At 42.2% G+C, this 25,748-nt stretch overlaps 1 protein-coding gene across 1 annotated transcript in view; it reads right to left on the bottom strand.

Moving 5' to 3' along the window:
* Positions 1 to 4,461: 4,461 nt before the first annotated feature.
* The window catches only part of TGFBR2 (transforming growth factor beta receptor 2), a 60,657-nt gene continuing 39,370 nt past the window's right edge, over positions 4,462 to 25,748 (bottom strand). Inside the window, exons 4-7 of the mRNA XM_053962588.1 lie at positions 22,450 to 23,249; positions 18,174 to 18,315; positions 10,352 to 10,479; positions 4,462 to 6,856 (exon numbers count right to left, since the gene is read on the bottom strand). Of these exons, the coding sequence (XP_053818563.1) occupies positions 6,677 to 6,856; positions 10,352 to 10,479; positions 18,174 to 18,315; positions 22,450 to 23,249 (1,250 nt within the window). The 3' untranslated portion in view covers positions 4,462 to 6,676. The remainder of the gene's footprint in view (positions 6,857 to 10,351; positions 10,480 to 18,173; positions 18,316 to 22,449; positions 23,250 to 25,748) is intronic.

Below are 25,748 nucleotides of genomic sequence, written 5' to 3'. Positions count from 1 at the left end.
CAGGCTTTATTGAGGTGGGGTGGGGGAAAGTTCCATTTCTGTAGCTCAGCATACAGCTCTGATAACAGGTCCTGCATCTCAAGCTGGTTCAGTTCATCCAAAATAAAGCACTTACCTATGCCCTACACGCTGCCAGCTGGTGGCTGAAGCACTCTGTAAAAACGGGGACATTTCAGAGAGCCTTCTGTTACACTGGCAGGCGGCTGAGCTGTAAAATACAGAAACCCCTGCTCCAGCAGGGCTGGAAATGTTGTAGGACTGTTTTCACTCTTGGCTCAGCACCTGGGATTCATGTGGAGGGGGGGGTTGAGAGTTGAGGATGAGGTTGGGGTGCCTAATGCAAGTTGCTCATGTGTATTACAAACTGATGGAAGCTTCACCCCAGCGGTACCAGGAGCAGATTATGTGGTTGTCTGCTCCTTCAGAAAGAGAAGACAACTGTGGTCCAGGGAGCCTCATGAAACCACTCATGGGAGCAGAAAGACAGCAAACCTGGCTAGAAACCTCATTACCATGTCCGTGCAAGCCCCTTAGATACACATCTGATGTGTGGTTCTCTTGGGCTTTGCTTCCTCTGTATCGCTTCTGCCCTAAGCGAGCCAAGGCGCAGTTGTTAAACAGGTGTATGCAGTGGGTTTGCTTGCTCAGGTGCTGCTTCTGGAGGACAAACCCTGGTGGTGAGGGCAGTCTCTGCTGGGGTAAAGATGAGGCTGGGGGGTAGAGGGGTGCAAGGAGGAAGGGCACAGATCCAGACTGATCAGAAACAATGGTGAGGTGTCCTTTGGGAGGTCGTGCAATGTCTGCTGCAGGTCTTTTTTCTGAGACACAAACAGGGAGGGGAGTTTTCATGAGAGACAGACCAGCACCCTGATCTAAAACTGGAGGCAGAGGGAGGTCACGGTGCAGCCCTTGCTGGGCATCTGAAGGTGCTGGGGAAGAGGAGTGGATGGGAGGGGCTGCTGGCAGCCTGGGTTGAAGCTGTGGATGAGACAACAAAGAGTAAGGTGAATTGCTTTTTGTTTCTTCTTCCACAGAAAATCCTTGCTGCAGCAGAGGAGAAAGAGAAAAAGTGTTTTCAGCTGTGAGTGCTCCCCCCCTGCGACACAGGACAGGGTCAGCCTGGGAAGAAATGCCAGGGATCTTTGCTCTCCCTGGTTTCACATGGCAACATCTTTGCAAGAGAGACATTTCAGCAGTGAGGGTTTAATCATGCCAAACTTGATCGGGTGACTGTCTAATCTTTTTAAGAGTTTAGCTACCTAAATGAAACTGTCTGAAGAGATTGTTTTATCACCATTACAGCTGAGCAAATAATTCACAGCAGATAATTTATGAGCTGCCTTTTGCCTTTGCCTCTTCATGAAGTGATTAGATGGTGCTCAAAGCATTCATTAGTCAAGAATTTTAAATCTATTTCCTGGGCTTGGTCCTCTCAGGAGCCTCACAATTTGGCTTTATTTCAACAAACCACTGACTGTCTCCAGCTTTCTGCCCATGAGCAATGCCATTCAGCATCTAGAGGTCAAAAATAGGTGAGAGTGGCCAGTAGGTCAAGGCCTGGAGAGGAAACGGGGTCCAGACGACCAGGCTGGGGCACCAAGGGCTCAGGCCAACTGAGTCTTGTGGGTTGTGCTGGGAAATGTAACTCAGTAGGACACAGGTGTCAGAAAGAAAAAGAATAACCAAGCACCAGAATCCTGCAATGAGGTGCATCATTTATGTTGACCCAGGCTGAGACTCGAATTTTTGCCATCCCCCCCGACAGCAAGAGCCTTCTCAACACGCACATGGTGTGCACCGACTTGCAGGAATGTTTGCCAAGTAATAAGCAGCATGAAGGCAGCCAAACTGCATTCAGGAACAGGCAGACAGTCTGGAACTGAACTCACTCCATCTTCTTTGTGGCCAGAGGGAAAAATTGCCACAGGCAGCATTTTATTAAAAACATAATGCCAGGAAAAAAAAAAAAAAAAAAAAAGCAAGCAGGAGAGAGAGAAAGAACTAAAGATTGGGAAATAAATTAACCAATGTTCCTCTGGAAACAAAGGAAGCCCTTGGGCCCCAGTACAGCTGGCTTGACAAGAGGACAATATTGCAGGTGCTCTACATGTGGCCCAGGTTGTTTCCAGGTGCATTCAGAATAACAATGTCTTAATGCTTTTCTATTTCTTTTTTTTTTTTTTTTTCTCCTCAGAAGCTGGGTCATGATTTTTTCCTTCTTTTATCATTCATGTCTGTTCCAGTAGCAATATGGAATATCCTAGAGCGGGGTGAAATTCCCACTCAGCTGGAAATTATGTGAACTGGTGACACAGAGGCAGGCTGCACTGGGAAACTTCCTTATCCAGTACACACCACTGCAAGGTTCAGCAGTAAACCCAAGGACTGCTTTCTGCACTGCAGAGCTGGAGTCTCCTTGCTGTGCACACTGGTGATAAAATGCTGACTGACACGCTAATTAAGAGCTGCTCACAGTAGGATGTACAATACAATATTTAGGATAAGAAAGGTGGGCGAAAATCTTAACTGCAAAAAAAATTAGAAGTATATAGAGTACTTTATTTCAAGGATATAATGTACTTCAAGACTAAAAGATCTGCGGAATTTGCCTGCTACATTTTTAAAACACATTTGCAACGCTTGCTGTGTTATGCCAAAAAGACTCAGACTTTGAGCCAGCATAAACAGGATGTTGGGGCCCGAAGATCTTTGCCAATGTGCGGCCAGTGGTGGGGACTGCTGAGCGGTGGCCACACTGCCACCGGTGCACTGGCACACGCTAGGGCCAGCCACAGGGATGCTTGGCTTGCCAAGGCTCAGCAGGGCACTGCTGGAAACCACAGAGGTGTGGGCAGTGAGCCTTTGCATGCCCGTTGGGAAGCTGAGAGCTGTTCTTGTACTTGACAGAGGGCAGCTGCCTTGAAGGAAGAGCTGCTCACCTGTGCCTGTCTGCTTGAGGGGCACCGAGGCAAGGCCTCTGTTGCTTTGGTTATCAAGAGTTTTCTAAAGCCTTCTGAGTTTACATTCTTGTAGAGAACTTTTTTACACAACTTTTTGTAAATAACTTATTGTTTTGTATTCTTTCATAGAGGTAGAGAACTTTGATGTACAGGCAGTTTGTCCAGTGTCGTTGGAGAGGTGGCACGTTCACCCTCCAATCCACTGGCATCTTTTGAGAACTATAAAAGATTAGAGTCAGAAAAAATAAATTAGTCTCTTCATCGTGACCAAGGCTGTGGTGCGTCGTTTGTGCTTGTGTCATTTGGTGACAGGCCTCCTTCACAAAGCCCTAATTTTTCCAATTTTAGACTAGATGTGGCCACTGTCCTTTGCACACCTGACACTGCCTGTGTTACTCTGTTCAGAGCACTGGGTGCCCAGATAGAATGAAATCACTGATATGCTGTGAAATCACTGACGTGCTCAAAATTCCACAAGGCCTTGAGCAACCTCTGATTTAAGGTGCCTGTTTTGAACATGACTCTGGACCAGATGACAAACAAGCATAGGACATGCTCGAATGCCCCTGTCAGCCTCAGTTATTCTGTGATTTTGCTTAACTCATGAATGAAGATATGTGGGTGCCTCTTTGAGGTATCCACACTTGAAGGTTCAAAAGCAGTTATTCAGTGCAGCCAAGTATGAAGGCCAGTGGAGGTTTTGGCACAAAAATACAATCTATGAAAAAAAATGGTGAGGTCTGGAGCATCTCAGATGCCAGTATCAGACACTGGTGGACAGCACCCAGTGTAAAGGCTTAGATTCAACCCAAGTAACATTCAAGACAATTTGAAGAGGGCAGAGGGAGGTATCTTGCTCTTTATTTTTTTTTTTTTTTCATCTATGTTCTGCATGCCTCCCATGGGAGGGGTATCACCTTAGAAAGGTGAAAGCTCTTTGTGGAGAGCAGTAGCTGTAAGGCACAAGCACATTAATCATGTACTTCTCAGTGACACAGATTTAGTGGGCTGTCTTTTGGCTCACTTAATATCAGCACCAAAATGACTGAGGTCTAACTACAGCCTTATCATAGAACCATAGAATCCATCAGGTTGGAAAGACCTTTAAGATCACGGATGAGTCCAACCGCTAAACCAAAACTGCCAAGTCCATGACTAAACCATGTCTGTAAGGGTCACATTCACACAGACCTGAGCAATCCAGAAGTAGGAAAGCAACAGCTGTAAGCCCTTTCTCCCTCCCTTCCTTTGAGACTAAGGAAGGTATAACAGTGCAGGGGCTAAGGGGCCAGCAAGTTTGGCCATCTGCTAGTGCTGTTCTGCTGAAGGGCAGGGTGGAGACTAGGGGAAGGAGTCATTAGCAAAGCAGGACACATGCAAACTGGACAGACTGAGAGTGACATTCAGGTACCTGGTGGGAAGAAATGGACTTGAATCATTTTAGGATAGGGCTCATTTTAGGAAGAGCCCTCTCCCTATCTTGGATGATCCGGAGACAAACTTGAGTTGGTGTTATTTTATTTGCTCCAATAAACATTTGATTTATACAAAACAAAACAAGATGAAAACCCCCTCAAAACAGTTTACAAAGCAAGTTAAGTGTTTGAAACTTTTGATATACAAGAGTATATATTGCTCACATTCCTATTTCATACATGATGTACAGGTGAAGTATTCCTTAAAAGAATAAAAATTTTCTTTTACATGTAGTGTTAAAAACCCCACAAAAATGTCAGTACTGTCAGGAACTACTGGTCGTCATTCCTTGACCTTTTGTATGGATGGAGGAAGAGAAATGGGCCGGCCTTCTACCTGCCTGGATGTACTCCCCACTCACATCTCCCACCTCTGCCTATGGCCTTGCGAATTTACAACATTCCATCCCTACAAAAATGCCATAGTATCCTCTAAGTTCCACTGTAGGTGTGGAGATTTTGCCCCACTGTGTTTTAACATTTCTGAGCAGTTTGGTTAAAATGCAAGAAAAAAAAAAAAAAAAAAAAAAAAAAAAGCAGTTACAAAACTATTTCAAATAATGTATTTCCCATAATAAATTTTAACTCCTCTTTGAATAAGCATGATTCCTATTGACTTGCATGGCAACATTTTTGAGAGGAATATTGATGTTTATCTGTCAAAGGTGTTTAATAAACCACACCAGATAAATCTGTCCAGGATTGGTTTGTGCTGGTTGAATTTCTAACTTTCAAGGCCTGCTGACATGCCATGAGGAAGAGAAAAGTGGACAAATCACTGTAAAACACCTAAAGGGAAAATTTTTAGCACTTCTTAAACACATTGCTGTCATGTATATAGGCCCAATGTGATATCAACTGTCTCAAGCATTTTGGGGAACTGAAAGAATGTAAGCAAAGTTTGAAAGATCCTGTTGAAAAAGTCTGTCTTTGTTTTGGGTTTTTTTTTTTTTTTTTTTTTAATTCTGTGGGTTGCTGACTTGCTGAGGCAGCCCTAAATGCAAGCAATGCTGAGGCAGGACATGCCATTAACCTATTCCTATAGAGCTTTCCCTCACTTCCAAGGTCTTTTTGCAGAAATAAAGGCAACAGCTGTTGCCTCTTACTTTAGAAAGCATGGAACAGTCACACTGTGGTTTGCCTAGCAATTAGACACACTGTACAGGGAAAAAAATTTCCTTGTTCTTATAGCAACACAATCAAGGTAAAAGACAGGGGGGAAAAAATAGTACTGCCCACACTCAGAATACACAGCAAATATAAAACATCTGCTTGGATTGTTGTTGGCCCTGACCTGCTCTGTATGGTTTGGTGGTGGGGATGGGAGGAGGGGAAAACTCATCCTGCTGATATTTTGCAACCTGTTTGCAAGCAGCATGAACTTAAAGCAATAAACATACAACATTAATGAACTCGATAACAAAACACACATGTGGGAAGGACCAAAGCTCCTCACATGCCTGTTCTGGAACACTTTGAGGACTCTGGGGTTAAGATGAGAGGGAAAAGGCATTCCTGAACCTTCCACAATGTGCTGCAGGCACGACCATGCAAGTGCAACCGCAAAGTCAACTTGGCCTGTCTGCTGTGAGACTGCTCCTGCAACTGTGAACAGCAGGACGACAGCCAGGTGGTCACAGCATATGCTTTGAAAATCATCTTCTTATTGCATATTATTCCTACTTTTTGGCAGAATGCTTAGTGCACAATTGCTGGTGTGGTGCTATACCAGTCTCCCCAGGCTCCTTCCCTAACGGGTGGAATTTCTAATGCACTGGTAATTTCCTGGAAGCACTTTTTTTTAATTCCTTGTCTTTTCCCAGGACATGGCTGTTTACAGATATATAGATAGATATATATATATATACACATACACACACATTTTTTATATATATATGTATATATATATATATAAAAATAGCAATTTCATAGTTATATACAGGCATTAATAAAGTGCATAATGTTATTGGCTATTTTCAAATCCTTTTTCTGAGGAAGTGCTACCATATATAGCTCCTCCTACGACACGATGCTGGCCGCCAGTGCTAGGGTATGACTGCTACTCCCCCAGCTTTTAATTCCCAGAATACATCTCCCTGTCCAGAGCTGGAGCCTAAAGGGAGTAGTGACGGCCTCAGTCCTCCAGGAAGCAAGTCAAGGCACTGATCAAGACTTCTTCCTTTGCCAAGGTGAACACGTCTAGGAGCGACTTCCCTCCATTCCGGAGCTCTTGGGCACGCGCTACTTCGCGGTGGTCACGGAGCCATCTTCGGGAATCTTCTCCTCCGAGCAGCTCCTTCCCGAGAGCCTGTCGTGGTGCTTGAGCTCGCTGAAGCGCTCGGCCACGCACTGCGCCGTCAGCCGGGCCTCGGGGTCGTGGTCCCAGCACTCAATGAGGGTTTCACACACCATCTGGATGCCCTGCAGGGAGCACAGAGAGAGCAGCCGTGAGGGGGCCAGCCACCAGCAAAGCCTCTCTCAGAGAGCTGCTTCAGTGCCCTCAGAATTTTGGGGGTTATTTCACATGTGTCCTGGGGGTTCTTCATTGGATCTGCTGCTTCTGTTACGGGGGAATTGCTTTCTTTTTGTTTTTTTTTAAAGAAACCCTACTACAATACTTTCAGCACTTTAGTTGGTACTGTCATTTCTGGGTATGTGGTCTGATACATTACAACAAGAATAACGATGCTTTGGACTAGTGCTATAGAATCAAGCAGGGTTTTTTGTTTAATAGATATGATCAAAATTCTTGGATAATATGACCTCCTGCTCAACCCATGCCTTTGCATGCCTGAATTCTGCTTGGGTTTTTCAAACAAAATTCTGATTGCCAGCAATATTGGGCTGTACATCAGCTCTTTATGAATTCCTTGTAGACTACCTAAATCTATGTGCAAATATGGGCCACAGTCCCACAAATACTTAAACACATCACTCACAGTTGTAACTGTTTAACCTTCATTTCAATTCTGATGCAAATGTTTGCAGGAGCAAAAAACCAGTTGCATCTCTGTAATGAATTTTATAAACATGAAGTATTTGCCAGGAAACTGTGTTTTGCTTTATGACACTAAAAGCCCATTAAGTAGGATTTATCTTAAACTTATTTAAAAAAATAACATTTCACAACACCGCATTCATTGTATAATTTACCTAATTGGTGATGTTGACTGATGTCAATGTTAATAGCAGAATGTTACTGTCTGTATACAAATAACATTAGTTTTCTGCTGGCATTGAAATTACAAGCAGTAAATTAAATTAAATATTAAACATTAACTTGAAATCAATAGTGCAACAAATCTCATTAAGGGGGGTGCGGGGGTAATTGTAATATGTAAATCCTTTCCAGAATTTTATCATGATGAATAATGAGTTCATTACAAAAACACAACTGCAGAGGAAGGAAATGAATATGGAAGAGCCATAACAGTAAGAACAACTTCTATGGAGTTCAAAGCAGATCCTCAGCTGCTGCAAACTGTCACAGCCCCACGGAAACTGATGCATCACTGCATCTTAGACAGCACAATATGAAACACTGAAGGGAGGGATTCAGGCAAAGGGAATTAAATCCACCTTCATTAAATGTCCTCTAAGCGTGTCATCAGGCATCCATCTCTTTCCTTAGACTCTTAGCTGAACCCCACTGGGGCCAGCTGTGCCCATTCTGGTGACACACAAACACAAGTGCATGGCCCTCCCAGTTGGGGTGGTGCTCTGTGCTGGGGGAAGATGGAGGTGTGGGTTTTACATAGGGAAGAAATCTCTGAAGTCAAATGCAGGACATCTATGTCCAAATCCATGATAATTTTACTTGCTTTATAAACTCAGAGGTGATGAAATCTACAGTGTATCCTACAGCTCTACCCCAGTGCCTCCAGCTGCAACTCTCCACACACTCAGCCTGTCAAGAGCTGAGTGCTGGTAGTATCAGATATCCAGATGTCCCTCAAAATTCAACTTTCTTCCCTTGTTAAAAGCCCCTCCTTAATAACCCTACTCTTCACAGCTGAGTACATAAGGAGCAAGTCCCTGAAGTCCAGGAAGGGGCTGCACTCTGCCATAGTCATCAGGTGGCAGGTGTTCTTGGTTGGAAAGATGATTGATTTTAGCCGCTCACTTGGTCTTTTTAAAGTAGCTGTCAGAGTGATTTTAACTTCTCAAATGGAATTAAAAAGGGAGTGTTACATTGCTCCTGATGGAAACAGTAGATGATAGTCTTGATTGCCTAGACTTTTATAAATGTTTGTGATACTTTCCTTTTGTCACTAAAGACCACCCAGCATATTTCATTGAGAAGTGGAATGACCAAGTCTCACTTCTCTGATATGATTCATATTTTATCTCTACTGATAAAACTACTGAGAGCAAAGGTGAAGAAATGCATGTGTTTGGCTTGTTTCCATTCAGTTTCATCTACTGAAAAATCTACTATTGCCTAGGCAGTGCAACCATGGTGCTCGTGAATGGAGGAATCTGACAAAGTGCTTTGTGATATGCAAGGGAAACGGCCTGCTAATGCACAACCTGAATAAAACCAGACTGGCTTGCTGAAGACTAATTTCATATTTCCTTAAATCTGTCAACAGCTGGGATACAACTATGACTGGTTTCCATGGTAAAGTACTGAGATTTGCTTTCTCTGCTGAAAATTCTCTGAAGTAGGATGGTCTCCCTGGAAATGGGGTAAAACAAATTGAACAGTGCCCTGTTTGCAAAGCTACCAGTGGTAAATGGAGAAGGGGGTAATGCTGCTTTTAGTGTTGAATAATGCTGAAACCAGCCTGACTCAGTGAGATGAAGATGTGGTAGACTTGGTAAACTGCCCAACAAAGGAACAAACAAGTGATACTATTAATAACTTCTCTAAAGCTGCTGAGCTGACTGAGTTGGCCTGGAGACATCTGACTGACAGTCAATCACTTTATACTGTGAAAGTATAAAGTCCCACTTTTAACAACAGTATCTTCTAACATAACCCTTCTTGGAGTGAGCGTAAAGATTCCTCCCCTTGAGGAATCCAATGCCTCAAGATTACTCCCATGCCCTCAAGGTTACTCCTCGATGCTGAGTGGAAGAGATTTGCCTAAGGCTGTTGGCATGGGTGACTGACATCAATCGTAAGTTAATAATTGGTTTTGCTACCTTTAGTATGGTTGCTTTAATATGATTGCTTCAATTGCTTCAATATGATTGCTTCATAGTGCACATTATACGAGAAGTTACAGATCCTATACTGTGTAGTACATAACTCTGATTATGACCTTTTGTCTAGTCATTATCATAATAAATAATTTATATTTTTATATCTGGTTTGGCATCCTTAATCATGTGGGACAAAGTTGTATAATGGTTCAATTGCATCTATATAATCCTTAAAACGTAAACTGGTGACAAAATCTGGGGCTAAGACTGGATCCAGCCACACCTAGACAGCTCTCTGAGGAGTTTAGAAAGCAAGGGGATCCTTTTTGTACCTCATAACTCAACAAGAGATTCTTATCTAATAAATTTTGTCTGAAGCTCCCATTCTGCCTGCAACAGAGGCCCATGTGTGAAGTTGTTTTCTTTGCCCTTTCAGAGCCTACATACAGTGTGCCCTAACTATTCTATGGCTCTCTGGATGATTTTTGGATCTCAGGCTTCCAGTGTTTCTGATTTGATTGCTTTTAGATTACACTGGTGTGCAGCAGGAATACCAGGGCATTGGGGCCGGCACGGTGAAGAGAACTGTGGTGTCTGAACCACGTCAGCACCAGTGCCACTCTGTGATGGAGTTTCTCCATGTGTGACTGACCTCTCCATGCAAAGAGAGGTGCAGCCTGCTGGGCAGGGCACTGAGGTAAGGCTCAGGCTTCAGGCAGCAGCTAAATGTACAGTGCAGCTCCCATCACGCACGTGTAGTGCTCTTACCTGATGGTTAAGCCAGGAGCTGGGGATCTCGGGTCGCCCTCTGTCTCTCAGGACATTGTCCTTCATGCTTTCCACACAAGGGTGTTCTCGCACTTTGGAGCCGAATGGGGGCTCGTACTCTTTCACTTCTAGGAAAGAAGCAAACACAGGGTATTTAGCTGGGCTGTGCTAGTGCAAAGAGTGAAAGGAGCTGGCTGTTCTCTGAGGAGTAGGAGCTACTGATTAGCTGCTCGCTGCCACTGTTCTACTTGACCAGCTCCAAACAAAGCAAAGCCAGTTGGCATTTTCAAAAATGTTTCAAATGTGTTTCTCACACACACTCCCTCCCTCCCCTTTTGTTTCCTCACCAACAAAACAATTCTCATTTAAACCCTTTAGTACATAATATTAGCAACAGTCCAAGAAGCAGAGTAATCTATAATGGTTTGTGAGCCTTTCAGTCTCTGCTGAGGTAAAACGCACAGGAGATTTAAGGTGAGTTTTGCGTGAGCCAAGCTTTTGAACAGTTGGTCACCCTTATCTCTCCTGGAGTCCACACACACTTATCAGGTGAAATATAAACTGAAATCTATCTAGGTCATGGTAGATGTGAATGTGTGGATTGCTAGGATGAAACAGTTGCTTGGAAAGGGCAAAGATATAGTTAAGGAGCAATGCTGGAAGCTGTCATACTGCCCTTGTTTACTCCTAAGCTGCATTCTTTTGTAGAAAGTAGTAGTCTGCTCTTATTTTAAATTTCCTAAAAATGGATCAGTTTTGGCCAGTGATACAGGGGCACAGCTTTCTGAAGGGGCTGCTGCCCCTCTAGTTTTTGTTTGCATGTTGCATATTTTCTTTGCTTTTCTTTGGAGAGAGAAAGAAAGAGACAGACATATGGGACCTTTGGAGAAAACTCAAGAAATCTCTGAGAGCGGAAATATTATAGTAGATGCTGACACAGTGTAGAAAATGCTGTGGTTTCTTTGGGAACAGATGGAGACTTTACTCACAGGCCTAATGACTTGCTGCTAGCAGATAAAAATTTATGAAGTTGGCCTGTTCTTCTGCTTCGTATTTCTTTCTAGGAATTAATTGAGGGCAAGAAAAACTGAAGTATAATCTACAAAGCAGTCTGAAGAATGCATATGAATGCCCAGATGATGTGTGAACAGAGATGAACAAGCGGAGAGACAAATCACCGCTGCATGATGCTACAACCAAGTTCAACTGCAGTGCCTAGTGTTGCTCACTCCTCTAAAGGGCTAAAAAGTGCCCAGAAATGTGAATAAAGATTAAAGGCCCAGAAAAAATGGGATGAACATCTAGCACTTGGGTTTGTTTACTTTGGGAGAGAAAGGTAAGGATGGGGTCATATGATACGCTACTGAAAATAACTAATGATCAAGATAAAACAGGTCAGATCCTTCTGTCATGTCTCATGATAAAAACAAGGTAGTATTGAAGACAACTATCTTTGGATTTTTCTCCAAAGCCTTGAAGTCAGGCTGTAGATCTCAATTGTATGTGATGGCCATGAGACGGAGACTTTATCAGGCTACTGCTTAAAAAGAATAGCCAAGTTACAATAACAAACATTTTGGAAGGGATATTAAACCTTGTGCTTCAAATGCTCAGCATTTAGAGATTCAGCTGCAAACAACTGTGTGCAGTGCAGCAGATCACCCCATAGATGCCTCCTGCAGAGCTCTTCTTCCTTCTCCCTAGCTGTCTGGTGCTGACCACTTTCCACAAGATGCTCTTGAGAATGGCTATAGTCCAGAAACAAAACTCCCATCTTCTAAGACCCAAGGGCCAAAGTCTGCTTCGCTTTCTTTCCTGTACAAGAATGCAAACCAGTTTCAACCACATTAATCTGTGTCTGAGATGACTCAGCCAAAGTAAATTTACAAGACTTTAGCCCTAGAAATGAATTGCGAAGTTCTTCTGTTGCTAGTCAGACCTGGGTTAGCATGCAGCAGATGCACAATGATTATATTGCACATACCTGTATGTTCAAAGCTAACAAAATATTAAAGTTCACCAGGAGAATTTAAATCACATGACCTAGATGGCCATTTCCTGTACCATCTCCATCAGTCATGGTTCAGTTGTGGTAGTGGTCATGGACACCAGCCAAGGTTCTGCAATCTTGCAGGGTGAGGAGTCAGAAGAGTCTCAATGTCCAACAGAGAGAATCTGGTGCTCTTGTTCCCTCTCACTAATTTAATCTCAAGGTTGTTCAAGTTAATGAGATGGTTCAAGCAAGAGAAGGGAAAACCTTTCCTGGAAATTGATACCTTCATAACACAGTTTTTCTGTTTGAGAAATTGTTTGTAAGTTATAACAATTCATCTTCCAAATATAAAGTTTGAATAGGTTCTTCAGGTGTGGATTTTTTGTTGCTGCTTTGTTTTTGTTTATGGTAAAGAAAAAGAAATTTAGGCCAGATGCCAATTCACTGTAATGACTTACTACCAATACAGTCATGCCTTCCCTCAGTTTGAAAAGCATATGGCATCTCCTTGCTATTTATTATCATGCTTCACTTTCCCTTGGAGAGTAAAAAAAAGCCCACTAAATCCTCATGCAGTAAGTCATCCTAATGCTGTGGAATCTCAAGTGTCAGACACATTTTGCAGTAATAACTGGTGTTATTCATGGATCATGTTTATCTGCTGCAGTAGATGTAACAGATGTCAATTTGAGGTAGGTTAAGATGTTTGTGGCCAGATGTCTGCGTGTGGCTGTATACGGATGCTGATTCTATTTCTCATGCCTTATATATTTCTTTTCATTGATTTTAGACTGGTTGAGCACCAAAAACTACAAATGGATGAAGTACCATAAATACATCAGGAACCATGAACTATAGAACCTTTAGCATTCAAAAATGGCAGATTTCCTTCAACTTTAACCTCCAGCATTTAATCTTTATGGTTGAGAGCTGACTTGCACTACTAACTGCTGTACCTCTAGTTTCTTTTGACATTTGCTTAGCTATAGTTTTCAGAAAGGCTAGGACTGGATTTTTAACCCCAAAAAGAGACATTACTGAAAATCTATTTGTGTGTAATGAAAGCTTGGAAAATTTGGCTCACTTGTGGTCTTTTTCTACTCTAAGCTTTCTGCAGTGAAATTTTCTTTGGGTCAGAAGAGCATACCACAAACCCCGTTGACACTCCCTTATGTGATCTGTCTTACTGATTTCTGTGGGACAACTTCTCATGCTGTATGATGTTTTACATGCAGAATCAAAGCAGGAGTGAGGTGAAAGGCCAGCAGAAGTCAACTATGAGGCACAGTCCACAGCAGTGAGCTTATGTTTGGGAAATTCCAGGTCCCTTTGAAATGCCCCTTTATTTAGAGCTTATGAGGGGGAAAAAGGGATAAATCAAGTGGTGATGGAGCTACTGTGACAGCTCATGCAAACACAGGTAGAGTCCTTCAGATAGTGTCTTCCTTCATGCTAGAGGAATTTGGGTAGTGAATCTGCGAACGCGCACTAGTTGAACAAAGGGAAAATAATGCCCAAAGCAGAGGCCTAAAAGCTGTTTCATGGCCAAGGTTAAGATGCTGTCAAATGCTTACTTCATAAATTTCCCTAGGTTTCCCTGTTGAGGGAAGGATGCATTGTGATGAGTGAACTCGTTGTGCACATACATCTCTTAAGTGACTTCACATCTGATGATCAAAGACACAGTCACCCTTCTACAGGTTTGGGGAGTGCATGAGCCCTGCCTTCAGTGCAGGTTTAGGGGCTGCTCAGTCAACGTGCAGTGAATCCTGAGGTGGGAAAGTAGCAAACACAGAGCATGTGCTCAACACGGGGTGTGGCGCCGTGACTTTATCCACTGCCACATGGGCTTGTTGAAGGACACCACTTGCTACCTGTAGCACTGTGGTGACACTTGGAGAATTTCGAGGACATGGGTGCCTGTCATGGGGTGTCGCTGCACTGTGTGGATCTACCAGCCAGGGTCGTATGCCACTACAAGCCAATGCAGTGCAGACATGCCCTGATTGGGCTCTGCTTCACAGAAGGAGAAATTTAAATCAGCCACCTCAAGGCCCACTGCCCAGGCACAGCCCTGCTGCACAGGCCATCTGATTGCTTCCTGCTGCCAGAAATGTCACCACTCCACATCAGTGTGATGAAAGCCGAGCATTTCATGAGGTACAGGATGCACAAATGTTTAGTTGCCAAACTGTGGCTCTTGGCTGACTCTTTCCAAGTAAGCAGAAGATTGCTCCTGATTTTATTCACATGAAACACGGCTCTAGTAAAGCAAAGCTGCCATTTTAAACAAAGCTCTGCTACTATACTGAAGCCAGCCACCACACCAGGCAGTACAATACTGTTCGAGCAACATCGCCATTTTCTGAGGGGTTTCTCTTCTCCTTCTTCACCAAACCCATGTATCCAAAAGTTCCGTTTCCCCTCCTTCTCCCCTGCCACCCCCAACAGTCCCTCACCCATAGCAGTTGCGATTCAAACCAGATGGCTTTCTTTTCTTTCTAGGAGGCTGTCAGAGAAATTACACTTGTCTCAGTCACCAAAGCTGTGTCACTCTGAAAGCAAGTGGTTGAGATGAAAATTATATTTCTTGCAACGTGCAGCATCTGGTGCACAGCTGTTGTACTGAATGAAATACCAAGTTAACAGCAGCGTGGAACAGTTGAAGTTCTCCCCAAAGTAGTATTGCTGAGTTTCTAAATATGCCTCTTAAATTATACTCTGGTGAAAAATCAGTCAACCTCGATCTTTACCTCTGTCTCCCTTTCCCTTGTGCCCCATTTCTGCTTCTCCATATTTAGCACAACAAAGTAACAATGAACAGCGTGGCCTTTCACAAAAGCTGATCCTCACCTGCTTATTTACTACAGCAGCTTCACAGTATGGGTTATGCTGCTGGGTATTTCTATTTAAATGTCTGCTGACTGAAGAGGCCTGGCATTGCGTGAAGGCTGTGTTTGACAAAGCATCTGTAGTGAAAGGACCTGCCGGCATCACCTCCCACACTCGTTGAACACCTGCATGCTGACAAATGAATCCTGAGAGCTCCCTTTGAAAAATAAGTAAGTCCCTGTACCTCTGTGTGGCTGAATGGCAATTAGCCCCCCTTCCTTGCATGCTTCCCTCCCTAAATAAAGTTGTTAATGCTGTTGTCTTGGCTAAGACTCCCCACTTTTGCCCTCAAAACTGCCCTGAGCTGACACCACAGCCAAGCCTGCCCTGCAAAGACAAAGCCTAGATCTTTTAGGCTCCTTTGAAAAGGCTGTCTGCAATCAGGTCAGCCTACTCTGCCTCACATGCAAAGACATTTTTCTCATTGCCAAACAGTCTAGGAGTAAAAAAGGGGTTTGCGTGTGCAGAGGCAGCTCCTCAGGAAGGCTGCAAGGAGAGGAGGGAGTCTCACAAGTGACAGATGGAGAAAGAAAGCAGAGGGGGAGCTGTAGCCATGAATCACTGTAAGGGTATTTCACCAGCTGGCTGCAAAGATAACCAGACTGCTTGAACCAGGGGAAAATCTGAGAAGGAAATGAGAGTAATGGTGCACTGCTGTTGCAGCTCAGTACCAGTGACAAGTTAAGGGATCTACATCCTGGGAGTTGCGCTTAACTGCTTTAGCCAGAGATGCTAAGCACAAGTTCCAATGCCTACAGATCAGCCCTAGTGCTCCTGGGGTTTTGCTGGGGACCTCACCTCAGGAAAGATGACTGAAATAGGAAATAAAATTCAAGAAATGTGTTTCTGGAGATGATAATGACTGAGGGATGAAATGAATAGGGAATATCAGGATGTGGGTGGGGGTTAAGCATCCCTTGAAAGGGGATGCTGGGCAAGAGAAATATTTCCCTTTACTGAAATGACTTCAGCTCTTCTTCTCAAGGTTATAATGGGTCAATCTCTTCTAGCTAAACATGCTGGTGATTTTCCTTCCTTATGAAACTCCCTTTATATCCTCTTTTAGCAGTTGCCTTCTGAGAACAGCAGCAATAAGGTTTGCTTTTGCTGCAATCTTCATTTTGCCCTACTCAGCAAATCTGAACAGGAAGGGACTCAGGCATCATCAAAGATGAAAGCCTCCAGAGTGAACAGCTCATATTTATACTAATCAGGTGAGTTCCTAAATGCAAGAAACAGAGACAGATCACGAGACAGGGCACAGTTCCTTTTTTTCAGGTTTTAAATCTCCTCTGCCACATTTACAAAAGTGCTAATGAAAAGCTGAGGTTGTGCCAATGCACTTAGAAACAGGCATGACCATGATCCATTAAATATGGATAGGTTTTCCTTGGAATATGTCAGACTGAGGTTCAGTTCCTGAAGCACCAAATGTTCTACCCTTAAATGTTTGACTAGAAAAGAATTTGGTGCTTTTTTCACGCTTTTATGCTAGCACGCTCAGCACACATACTCACTTTGTAGCTTTCCTGGCAAGTGTGCAAACAGGGGCAAATCTGTTGCCCACAATACAGCCCACCCAGCAAGACTAAATGCTGGTCAGACAGAGCAGGAGACTGAAGTGGATGCAATTCCTCCCTCCTGCACATGGACATCGTGGTGCAGCCACACAGTCACTGTGCAGAGTGGCTTCAGAGACCTCCCTTGTGGTATCCCACAGATGCTGGTAGAGAAACAAGGAGCAGCTATGCACATCTTCCCCTGGGACATTGGTTTCCCTCCTGTACACTACGTTCCTCATAGCACAGTGCTCTAGCCTGCAAGACTGTCCTGTCTCTGCATCTGTAGCAGCCCTACAAGGTGGAACTCTGCCAAGTCCAATGAAAAGGGAGCCTCTGTGGTTTTGGAAGAAGGATAACAAATCAAATCACAGTTGCATATCTACTACAGTATCCACATTAGTGTTACCTTTTACAGCCCCAGGGCTCCTTAGACTGCCTGTGTGAGCCCTGAACTGTGCAGCAATATTTTTTAGAATGATTCTTAAGACAATTCCAGAAGGCTGAAGAATTTGACATGCAACTTTGTGTTATTTTAGTTCCTGAAGTAAGGTGAAAAACTTCAAACATGGCAATATGTATTGTAGATATCCCAACAGCAACTTTTCTGATTTCTAGCATATACCAGTGCTGCACACTGGGAATTTTGTGTCAACTTTAGGCAAAGCAGAAATGGAGAGTTTTTTTTTCAGAAAAAACTCTGAATATGAACAAGCATAGCAGCTTTTCCTGGAGCTGTTCTGACAGTCAGTTCCAATCTTTTTTTTTTTTTTTTTTTGTACACTTTATACAGCAAACATCCCTTGATTTCTCATATGGATGATCTCTTGCAAAATCACAAAGCATGATGTGCAGCAGCTGGTGACTTTGGGAAAACAGGAAACTTTCTATCCCACTATGATGCCTCTTAAGGAAATTACCAATTAGTAAATATGACACTTAACTGGCCCTTACTAGGTTTGAGAATTAACATTCCATGAAAGTAAATGGGAAGCAGTTATCACTTCTTCAGTTTAGTATTTCAAATTGACTTATGTTTCCAATCATTTTGAAAGAGATCAACCAGACTGAGTCAGTCCATGGCTACCCAAGATGTCATAGGGAAACCAGACTTTAATAATCTTTAGAAGTGACCTACCTAACAGCAAACTTATCCTTACACCAATTGAGGATCAATTTGCTCGTGCAGTCAGTACTTGGTGTTCAAGCCTGCTCATGCACATGTACATCTCACACTACTGAAGGACTGTTAATTTACAGCATCCAGATACACTAGAAAGACTTATGATAGTAAAAAGAATCGCCCTTTCCCCAGACAACCATGAGAGCATGTCTGTCTCAACATACTTTTAGAGAGAAGAAAACAGATGGCACTTACCTCCTACAGCGTTACAGCGAGATGTCATTTCCCAGAGGACCAAAGCCATGGAGTACACATCTGTTTGTTTGAAGGACTCCATATTCTCCAGGTTCATCCTGGACTCCAAAACCTCAGGGGCCATATATCTTGCTGTGCCAACCTAAAGGAGAAGAGATTGGGGAGAGCTCACAAGCTGAAATTGCAATTCATGTTTTGGATTCCACTGTGATTTAACTTCAGCTTTCACAGTAACAGTGCCATTTGACATGTATCCAAAAATTCAGGCTATACTTGGCGCAGGCCATATTTTCTGCTGCCAGGGGAATCTGGCATTGTCCTGACTACCAACTTACTTGCACCTCTCTTGGTGAGGAAAAAAAAATAGCAGTTTTTAGTTCCTTATGCAAATAATTTTGACACTGACAAATTTTCTCACTCTTTGGCTATTCACAGATAAACTCTGACCTTTGGGCCTAAAGCAATTGCTGCTGACCAAGTGTCTTTCAGATGATCAAGAAACACATTGTATTATATTGCACAGCATATTACAGTGTTAGCTGTTTCTTTTCATGGTAGGCTTAAAAGGAGAGTAAATGCAGGCCTGGGAGAAGAAAGCAAACACACAAATACTGAATGCAGAACCACACATTTGAACTGAAACCAAAAATCTGCCCCTTTGAAAAAACATTCTCATAAACTTTATTCATACTGAGCAATTTTCAGCAATTACTTTAGCAGCTTTGCCGAGATCTAAATTATGATTTTGCATTACAGAAGGTGAAGTTTAAAAGTCTGTTTTTATCACAAGAAAGGATTTAAGAAAGAATTCTTGGATCATTCAACAGTTGCTCTCAAATGACAAATTCTTCATAGGGTATAAATAACATATCCCCCTTGAAAAACTGCAAACAGAAGTCTTTCATCAGGCAAAGACAGCTTCAAGTTGGAGATTGGTTAATAGCAGAGATGAACAAACACAAGTGGGTGATGCAGTGGGACATATGATTTAAATGAGCTGTTTACACTACAGTAATCACTCCAGAGCCCAGAGGCAAGCAGGGCTGCGAAAGATCATTTCAGTTACTGGGTCTGCAACTGCAGACAGCCACATAGGAAACGTACAGTCTTGAGAGAGCCCTATGACACCTGTTTTATAAGCTTCTGTAAACATGTCTTATCACCTCAGGCTCAGGGCAAATGGGAAGGTGTTCCACAAAAAGTGGAAAGTATCATAAGAAGAAGGAAATATCAAGAACATAGCTTTATGATAGGACCTTGCAACAGCAGAAAATCTCTGTGTCAAAAATATCCAAATGGTTGGAGGATCAAAGCCTTTATAAACAGAGGACAGGAACAAAATTCAGTGTGAGCAATCTCAAAGTTAAGTTCCCTGCTCCAATGACACTGATGAATTGAAGGCCAAGCATGTGAATAGCAGCTATACACTGAAGAGATACTTGGGACAGTCATGTCTCAGCACCACCGAGGTGAGCAACAACTCCCTTCCCTACATAAAATGTACATATGGAAACATTGAAGCAGAGGTTGTTGCTACCCACCATTAACTCTCTAGCACATGATTTGTTCTCCAAGCACATCCCATCCAAAGCTTAAGAAGGTTACCTGTGCACATGGCCCATCCCCTGCAAACCTTGCAGATTTTAACAAGAGTTAATGATGCCTACACACAGGTCCCTCACATTGCCACAGAGTTCTGTTCTGGTCTGGCATTTAACATGCTCTTGGCAGCAGTGAAAATGATTCTGCACTTTTGCAGGACAGTGGAGGATGAAGCCCTATAACTAAAATGCACAGAAGAAACTGCAGACAAAAATTGACTTGACGAATGCTATGAAGCCAATCTTATATCCATCCTGCTTAGAATTTATCATGTATTCCATTCTGCTTATGTCCTTCTAGATTTAGATTATTAGGTCTCTTGGTCATAGACACTTTTTCTGTATCTTGAAAACAAGTGAGTCCTGAGTCTCAAAGGCATTTTTAGGTATCTAAACTCTGGCAATTCTGAGCTGATTGCCCCTCTAGGCTCTGGATATGCTTCTTTGCAAATAGCAGTCTGCTTTCAGTTCTTGATTTCCCAAAACTTCTAGTGAGGGACCATCTCTCTTCATTTTTGTGATGTTTGAATCTTTTTTTACTGGAGATCTTACATTTCTTTCAAGCTGTTGAGAGGTGTTTCATGCCCTGAGGTGGATCAGTCAGAGAGGCAGTATATATCTCTCTTTATCTGATATAGGAAACCATCTATTACAAGGGTGCTGATGCCTGCTGAGGTACAGAACTGCAGGCCTTGCAGCCACTTACCAGTTCTCTGAACACAATGGGAAGAAGGTCCAGATTTATATGGTCACATAAAGTAATGTCTGCAAATATTAACCATCATGGATGACCAAACTCAAAAGACTGCAAAGGTTCTATAGGGGGAAAAGGTGGTTTCCAGCCTGGTATTGTAGTCAATAATGGCTATATCTGCATGATATGGAAGGCAGTTGGGTAGATTGAAAAGAAGATGGCTTTGTAATCCCAACAACTTGCCTTCAATATCAGTGTCTAAGGATGACCAGAAAAACAGTTAAATACTTACACTCTTATTTATTTCATCGAAATCTCGACTTTTTCTTGAATTAAAAATTGGGCCAGCTCCATTATACAAGTTATAAAATCGAATCTCCTGGTGGCAAGGGTTTGAATTAAAGGATAAATTTTAGAAATTATGCATAAGGCAAATCTTGGTGCAAGACTTATTTAATAAAAGCTACAGCACTGAAGCTGGCATGCTGGGGAATTAAAGTGGGTTGCTTTTGTGTGCCCAAAAAGAACAAGGCAGAGGTTGGAGTCAAATCAATTGACTCATGCTCCTTGTCACATAGAAGAACGACACCAGCTGGGTCACCCCCAAACAGATTCACTGAAGCTAAACAAAATAAAACAGTCAGACTTAACACCAGTGCCCAAGGACACCAGCTCCAAAGCCGTAACCTGATCTGGGCAGCCCTGTATTTTGTCATCAGTGTTGGTGTGGACTGTGGAAGTGGCAGTATCAACACTATCCTCCTGCTTCCAAGTGACTCTGAGCAATGCCAGAGAAAGCAGCTTGCAATAAGGGTCCACTTAAAGCAAAGTGTCTGTGGGTGATGAATTTCAGAGTCCTTGTCTTACTTCAATTGGGCCCAGTCTTATGACCGACAATCTGGTATGACTTCATTGAACTCTAAAAAGATCTGGCATGCTGGAGAGAAATTATATGTAACAGAGTGGTATTTGTAGCATTTTAAATATGACTCCACTATTTTACACTCACTCCTGGCTCTGGTTAATAGATCTTCTAAAAATGAGATCAGGACAGTTACTTTTAAATAAGGAGACTTTCAAAGGCATATCTACAGTAGAACTGCTGTGAACTCAACAGAGCACTACAGACTGAAGATCTGTCCCTGAAAATATTCTAAGCTAAAATATTAGTTCCATGTGAGGTAGAAGTCAGTTTAAGTGGACAAGATTTGAGTGACCTATGTATAAAAATATAAATATCAAAAATACACATAGAAATATATGTATAATTAAACTATTAGGAATTAAGTTAACAAATTGTCTGAATTTATACTATGGGAGTTTTCATTAAAAGAGACAATATTTAGAGATGTTTGTAGTCTTCAACACATTCACAAACATCCCTGTCAAGTATTATCCATGGTCTGTAGTTGAAAAATCACAACAAGACAATTATTTTTATTTGACATCCTTGTATTTGCTTACATGTGGAGAATGCACCATTCATTAAACAGGTCTTTTTTTTAATTTTAAAATTATTATCTATCAGTAGTTCTGTGCTTACAGCTTTTGAGGACACAAGACTGACTTCACATATGCTGGGTAGACCAGGATTATGTCAAATCACACAGAAGTGTAATGCCATCAGGCATTAAAACTGTGTCAAAGCCTCACAACATGAAGCAGATCCTTGTTGTATTTGTGTGTGTGTGTGTGCATTGCAGCAGTACCACGAACAAGCTCATGCATGCTTTGTATAAGTGAGAGGATGGTTGTATCACACACACGTGCAGGTCTCCAATCATAACAAAACCTACATGGCACTTCTCTCATTGTTGCTTTAAAGTTTAGAGCCTCTTTGTTTATAAACACATTCATATTAATTTTAAATTATTTTAAGTCAAAGCTGCCATAGAAGTTTAAGGTTATTTCATCTTTTCAGCCAAGGAACTGACAGGCCAACTGGTACATTACCTGCTCCCACTTCAACCTTCTAACTTACCTGCCCACTGTTAGCCAAGTCATCCACAGACAGGGAAGGGTCGAGCCTCAGGGATAACCCAAAGTCACAGAGACAGCAGGTTAAATCATTTTTCACCAGGATGTTGGAACTCTTTAGATCTCTGTGTACAATAGGTGTTTTGGGACGACCACAGGGTGTGTGATCACTGTGTAGATGGGCAATCCCTCGGGCCAAGGACCCGCCAAGTTTCCAGAGGTCCTCCCAGCTGATAATGTGCCGTGTGAGATATTCCTGCAAGTTTCCTTTAGCATGGAAGGCAGTGATCAACCAATACTGTTTGCCAAGATCTGTCTTACGCTCCTCTGCTGTCAAGAACTGGAGTATGTTCTCGTGCTTGAGGTTTACATCTGAAAAAATGTCTTTCTCAGTTTTCCAGGAAGCATATTCTTCATAGGAGAAAATTTTGACTGCCACAGTTTCATACTGTTCTGATGTGTTTTGCTTCAGTTTGGCTTTATACACTTCAGCAAACCTTCCTTTGCCAACAACAACGTCCAACTCAATGGGCAGCAGCTCTGTGTTGTGGTTGATGTTGTTGGCACACGTGGAGCTGATGTCTGAGCGGTCGTCATCTAACATAATGGCACAGACATCACTGCAGTCCTTATGCTTCTTGGGCTTAACATTCTTCTCCCATGCCTTGCTGAGTTTCCTCTTCTTGTGAGTGCGGTAGGCATAAAAGATAACAATCACAGCAACAGAAATCACCAGTAACGGGACAAGACTTATGATTGTGACTTTGGAAATTTCATCTTTCTCCTCTGGCTTATGAGGGTCATCTGTAAAGAACAGAAGGAAGGCATGCATGAAGTTATATCATAGTTTGATATGTACAGAAGGCTGTCAATAATTGTGATTTTTATCCAGAATGCAACACGTTATCTTCTCTGCTGACAGCAAATAATAAAAATTGTCACTGCTTTCTTGCTTCAAAATGTTGTTTTTTATGTAGGTCTCTGCTTACCAGGACTTCCCTGTCTACTTACTTTATAAAAAGCCAGAACTGAACAAGTAAGAACCTAATGTAATTTAGTAGCATTGTTCTTCTCTCAGGCTTTTAATACATAACGGATGAAATCTTCACTTTCCTGAATACAATAGCCAAAGTCTCCTGTACTTACTCTGTCAATGTATTCTTGACAGAACTGCTCCTTTAACCACTAATTACTAGAACACATTAAGTTTTCTATAAATAAACAGACAATGAAGCCTGTGAACTCCTACTTTCCCAGTGATTATTCCAGATCTAGTATATTTTAGTAGGATCCCTACAAAGCCATCTTCAGGAAGTCTGTTCACACACTGTACAAAAATAATTAGGCACAAATATGTATGCTTGCATACAGACCCAAAACCCAGAACTCATTCTGATGTTTTGATGTATGTGAGTGCTGCTAGAACTAATTCAAACACCTGCATGTAAACAGGCTCAGAACAGTCGCCACCACCACCCTTCAGGTACTTCTATATGGATTTATATACTGGAAAACTTCCTCTGTGAGTTCCTTGATAGCTGTACACTGGTTTTCTGCTGTAAAGAAGATGTTTACTCCAAACTCCATACCTGGTGCATGCAGTGCACACACCAACACATTCTTAGGTGGAACATATAGGGAATAGAAGAACAACAGGGACCTATTCTAGAATAGGGATATGTTCTGGGAAGAGTACAGATTTTTATCCTACAGGTAAAAGCTGCCCTGTTACCTCTAAAAACTACCTTCTAGTTCAGTATTTCTTAGGGAAGACAACCAGTTTAAAAGGGAACAGTTTTGTTCCAAGAAGAGATTAAAGGAGGGCCAGAGTTTATATCTGAAACTGATTTAATCGAATACATGGAAATTTACTCTTTCAGTCTCTTTCTTCCTTTGAGTCAGATAAAATGTACTGTATCATCTTTGCATGAGGGAGGGAATTGTTTGTAAGAAGTCCTGGGAGCCTACCCTGAATGGACTGAAACAAATGAAGTTGCAACTACAGTTAAGTAAGTGGCTTGTGGTGGCAGCACGATGCTCTGGCGGATGCTTACAGCCACGTCATTGACTCAGGCTCTGTGCATCAGGCCAAATAAGTCAATATGAAAAGGAAAAGTTTAATAAGCTCTGAAGGGAAGCTGTCACTAACTACATTAGCTACAAGCCTCTGTTTCCCCGACTCTGTGCCTTTCAAAACAAAGGTGAGCAATGCTAAAATGGATAAGGGTAAAACGTTTACAATTAGAACAAGCAGTACCTCTGACCCTCCAGTTTCACTTGTAATCACTATTCCATTGTAAACCCAGCTGGCAATTAGCAGGAGCCATCAGCTATTCAAAGGCAGGTGATAGGACATCTGAAAAGTATATTCTTTTTATTTGGAAAAAGGCTTGTATCCTGAACCAGGATGTGCTTCCTCTGTTTGAAAGGTTCATTAACCAGATGCAAGTGAGTAATTAACTCCTAGCTTCTCTCATAGGGTTTCAAGGAAGAAGTGCCTTTCTAGCACTGTCATTCCCAGCCTAGCACAGGTCAATGACATGCACTAGCAGTACCTACAAAAATATATTTCCTTTATTTATGCAAAAGAACTTAAGGCAATCCCACCTTCCAGACATATGCAAACCACAAATCCTTGTTCTCCAGTAGTTTCTCTTGACAACAAAATGTTAGTAAATTTTAAAATTATTAAATTTTAAATCAAAACAATACCTAAAAGTTCATCACAGATTAAAGCCAAATCTTCTGCTTTTAAATATATTGAAGAGGGGAAAAAAACCACTGTGTTTGTATGGCTCTTACGGGAGGAATATATTTAGAAAGTCAAATGTCGCTGTCAGTAAATAGATTTGCATTGCTTATTCCCTTGTGCATTCTTTGCTTCTAGAAAATCTGCTTTATTAAGAACTTGGGAAACACCCTGGTGGAGCAGAACTGACTGCATTGTGTGATGGCTGTTTTGGAGTTTTGACTGCAAGCAGGTCACAACCATGTGACAAAAGTATGACCTGTAACAATCAGAGAAAGTATTGAACATTTGGGGCTCTGTTTTGCTAGTTTTGGTTTTTTGTTATTTTTTCTTGAGCACAGAAAAGCATGCTTAAGTCTGGACTCTGCTCTTGGAAATGAGTAATATGTCGTCTATATCATACGGTATACTCTTTCACATTTTAAGTCCTTTTTCTTTGCCATAGAGCTGCAGTATGTAGATCAGACATCTGAAATACAAGTATCTTTCAAAATGAGTGACAAAAGCCCTAAGATGTATTAGTTGTCTTTCAAATTGCTCCCCCTGAGTCCAAG

The sequence above is a fragment of the Vidua chalybeata genome, chromosome 1 (assembly GCF_026979565.1).
Source record: "Vidua chalybeata isolate OUT-0048 chromosome 1, bVidCha1 merged haplotype, whole genome shotgun sequence".
NCBI lineage: Eukaryota > Metazoa > Chordata > Aves > Passeriformes > Viduidae > Vidua > Vidua chalybeata.
The sequence above is the reverse complement of the archived record's forward strand: the minus strand, read 5'-3'. Positions and strand labels throughout refer to the sequence as shown.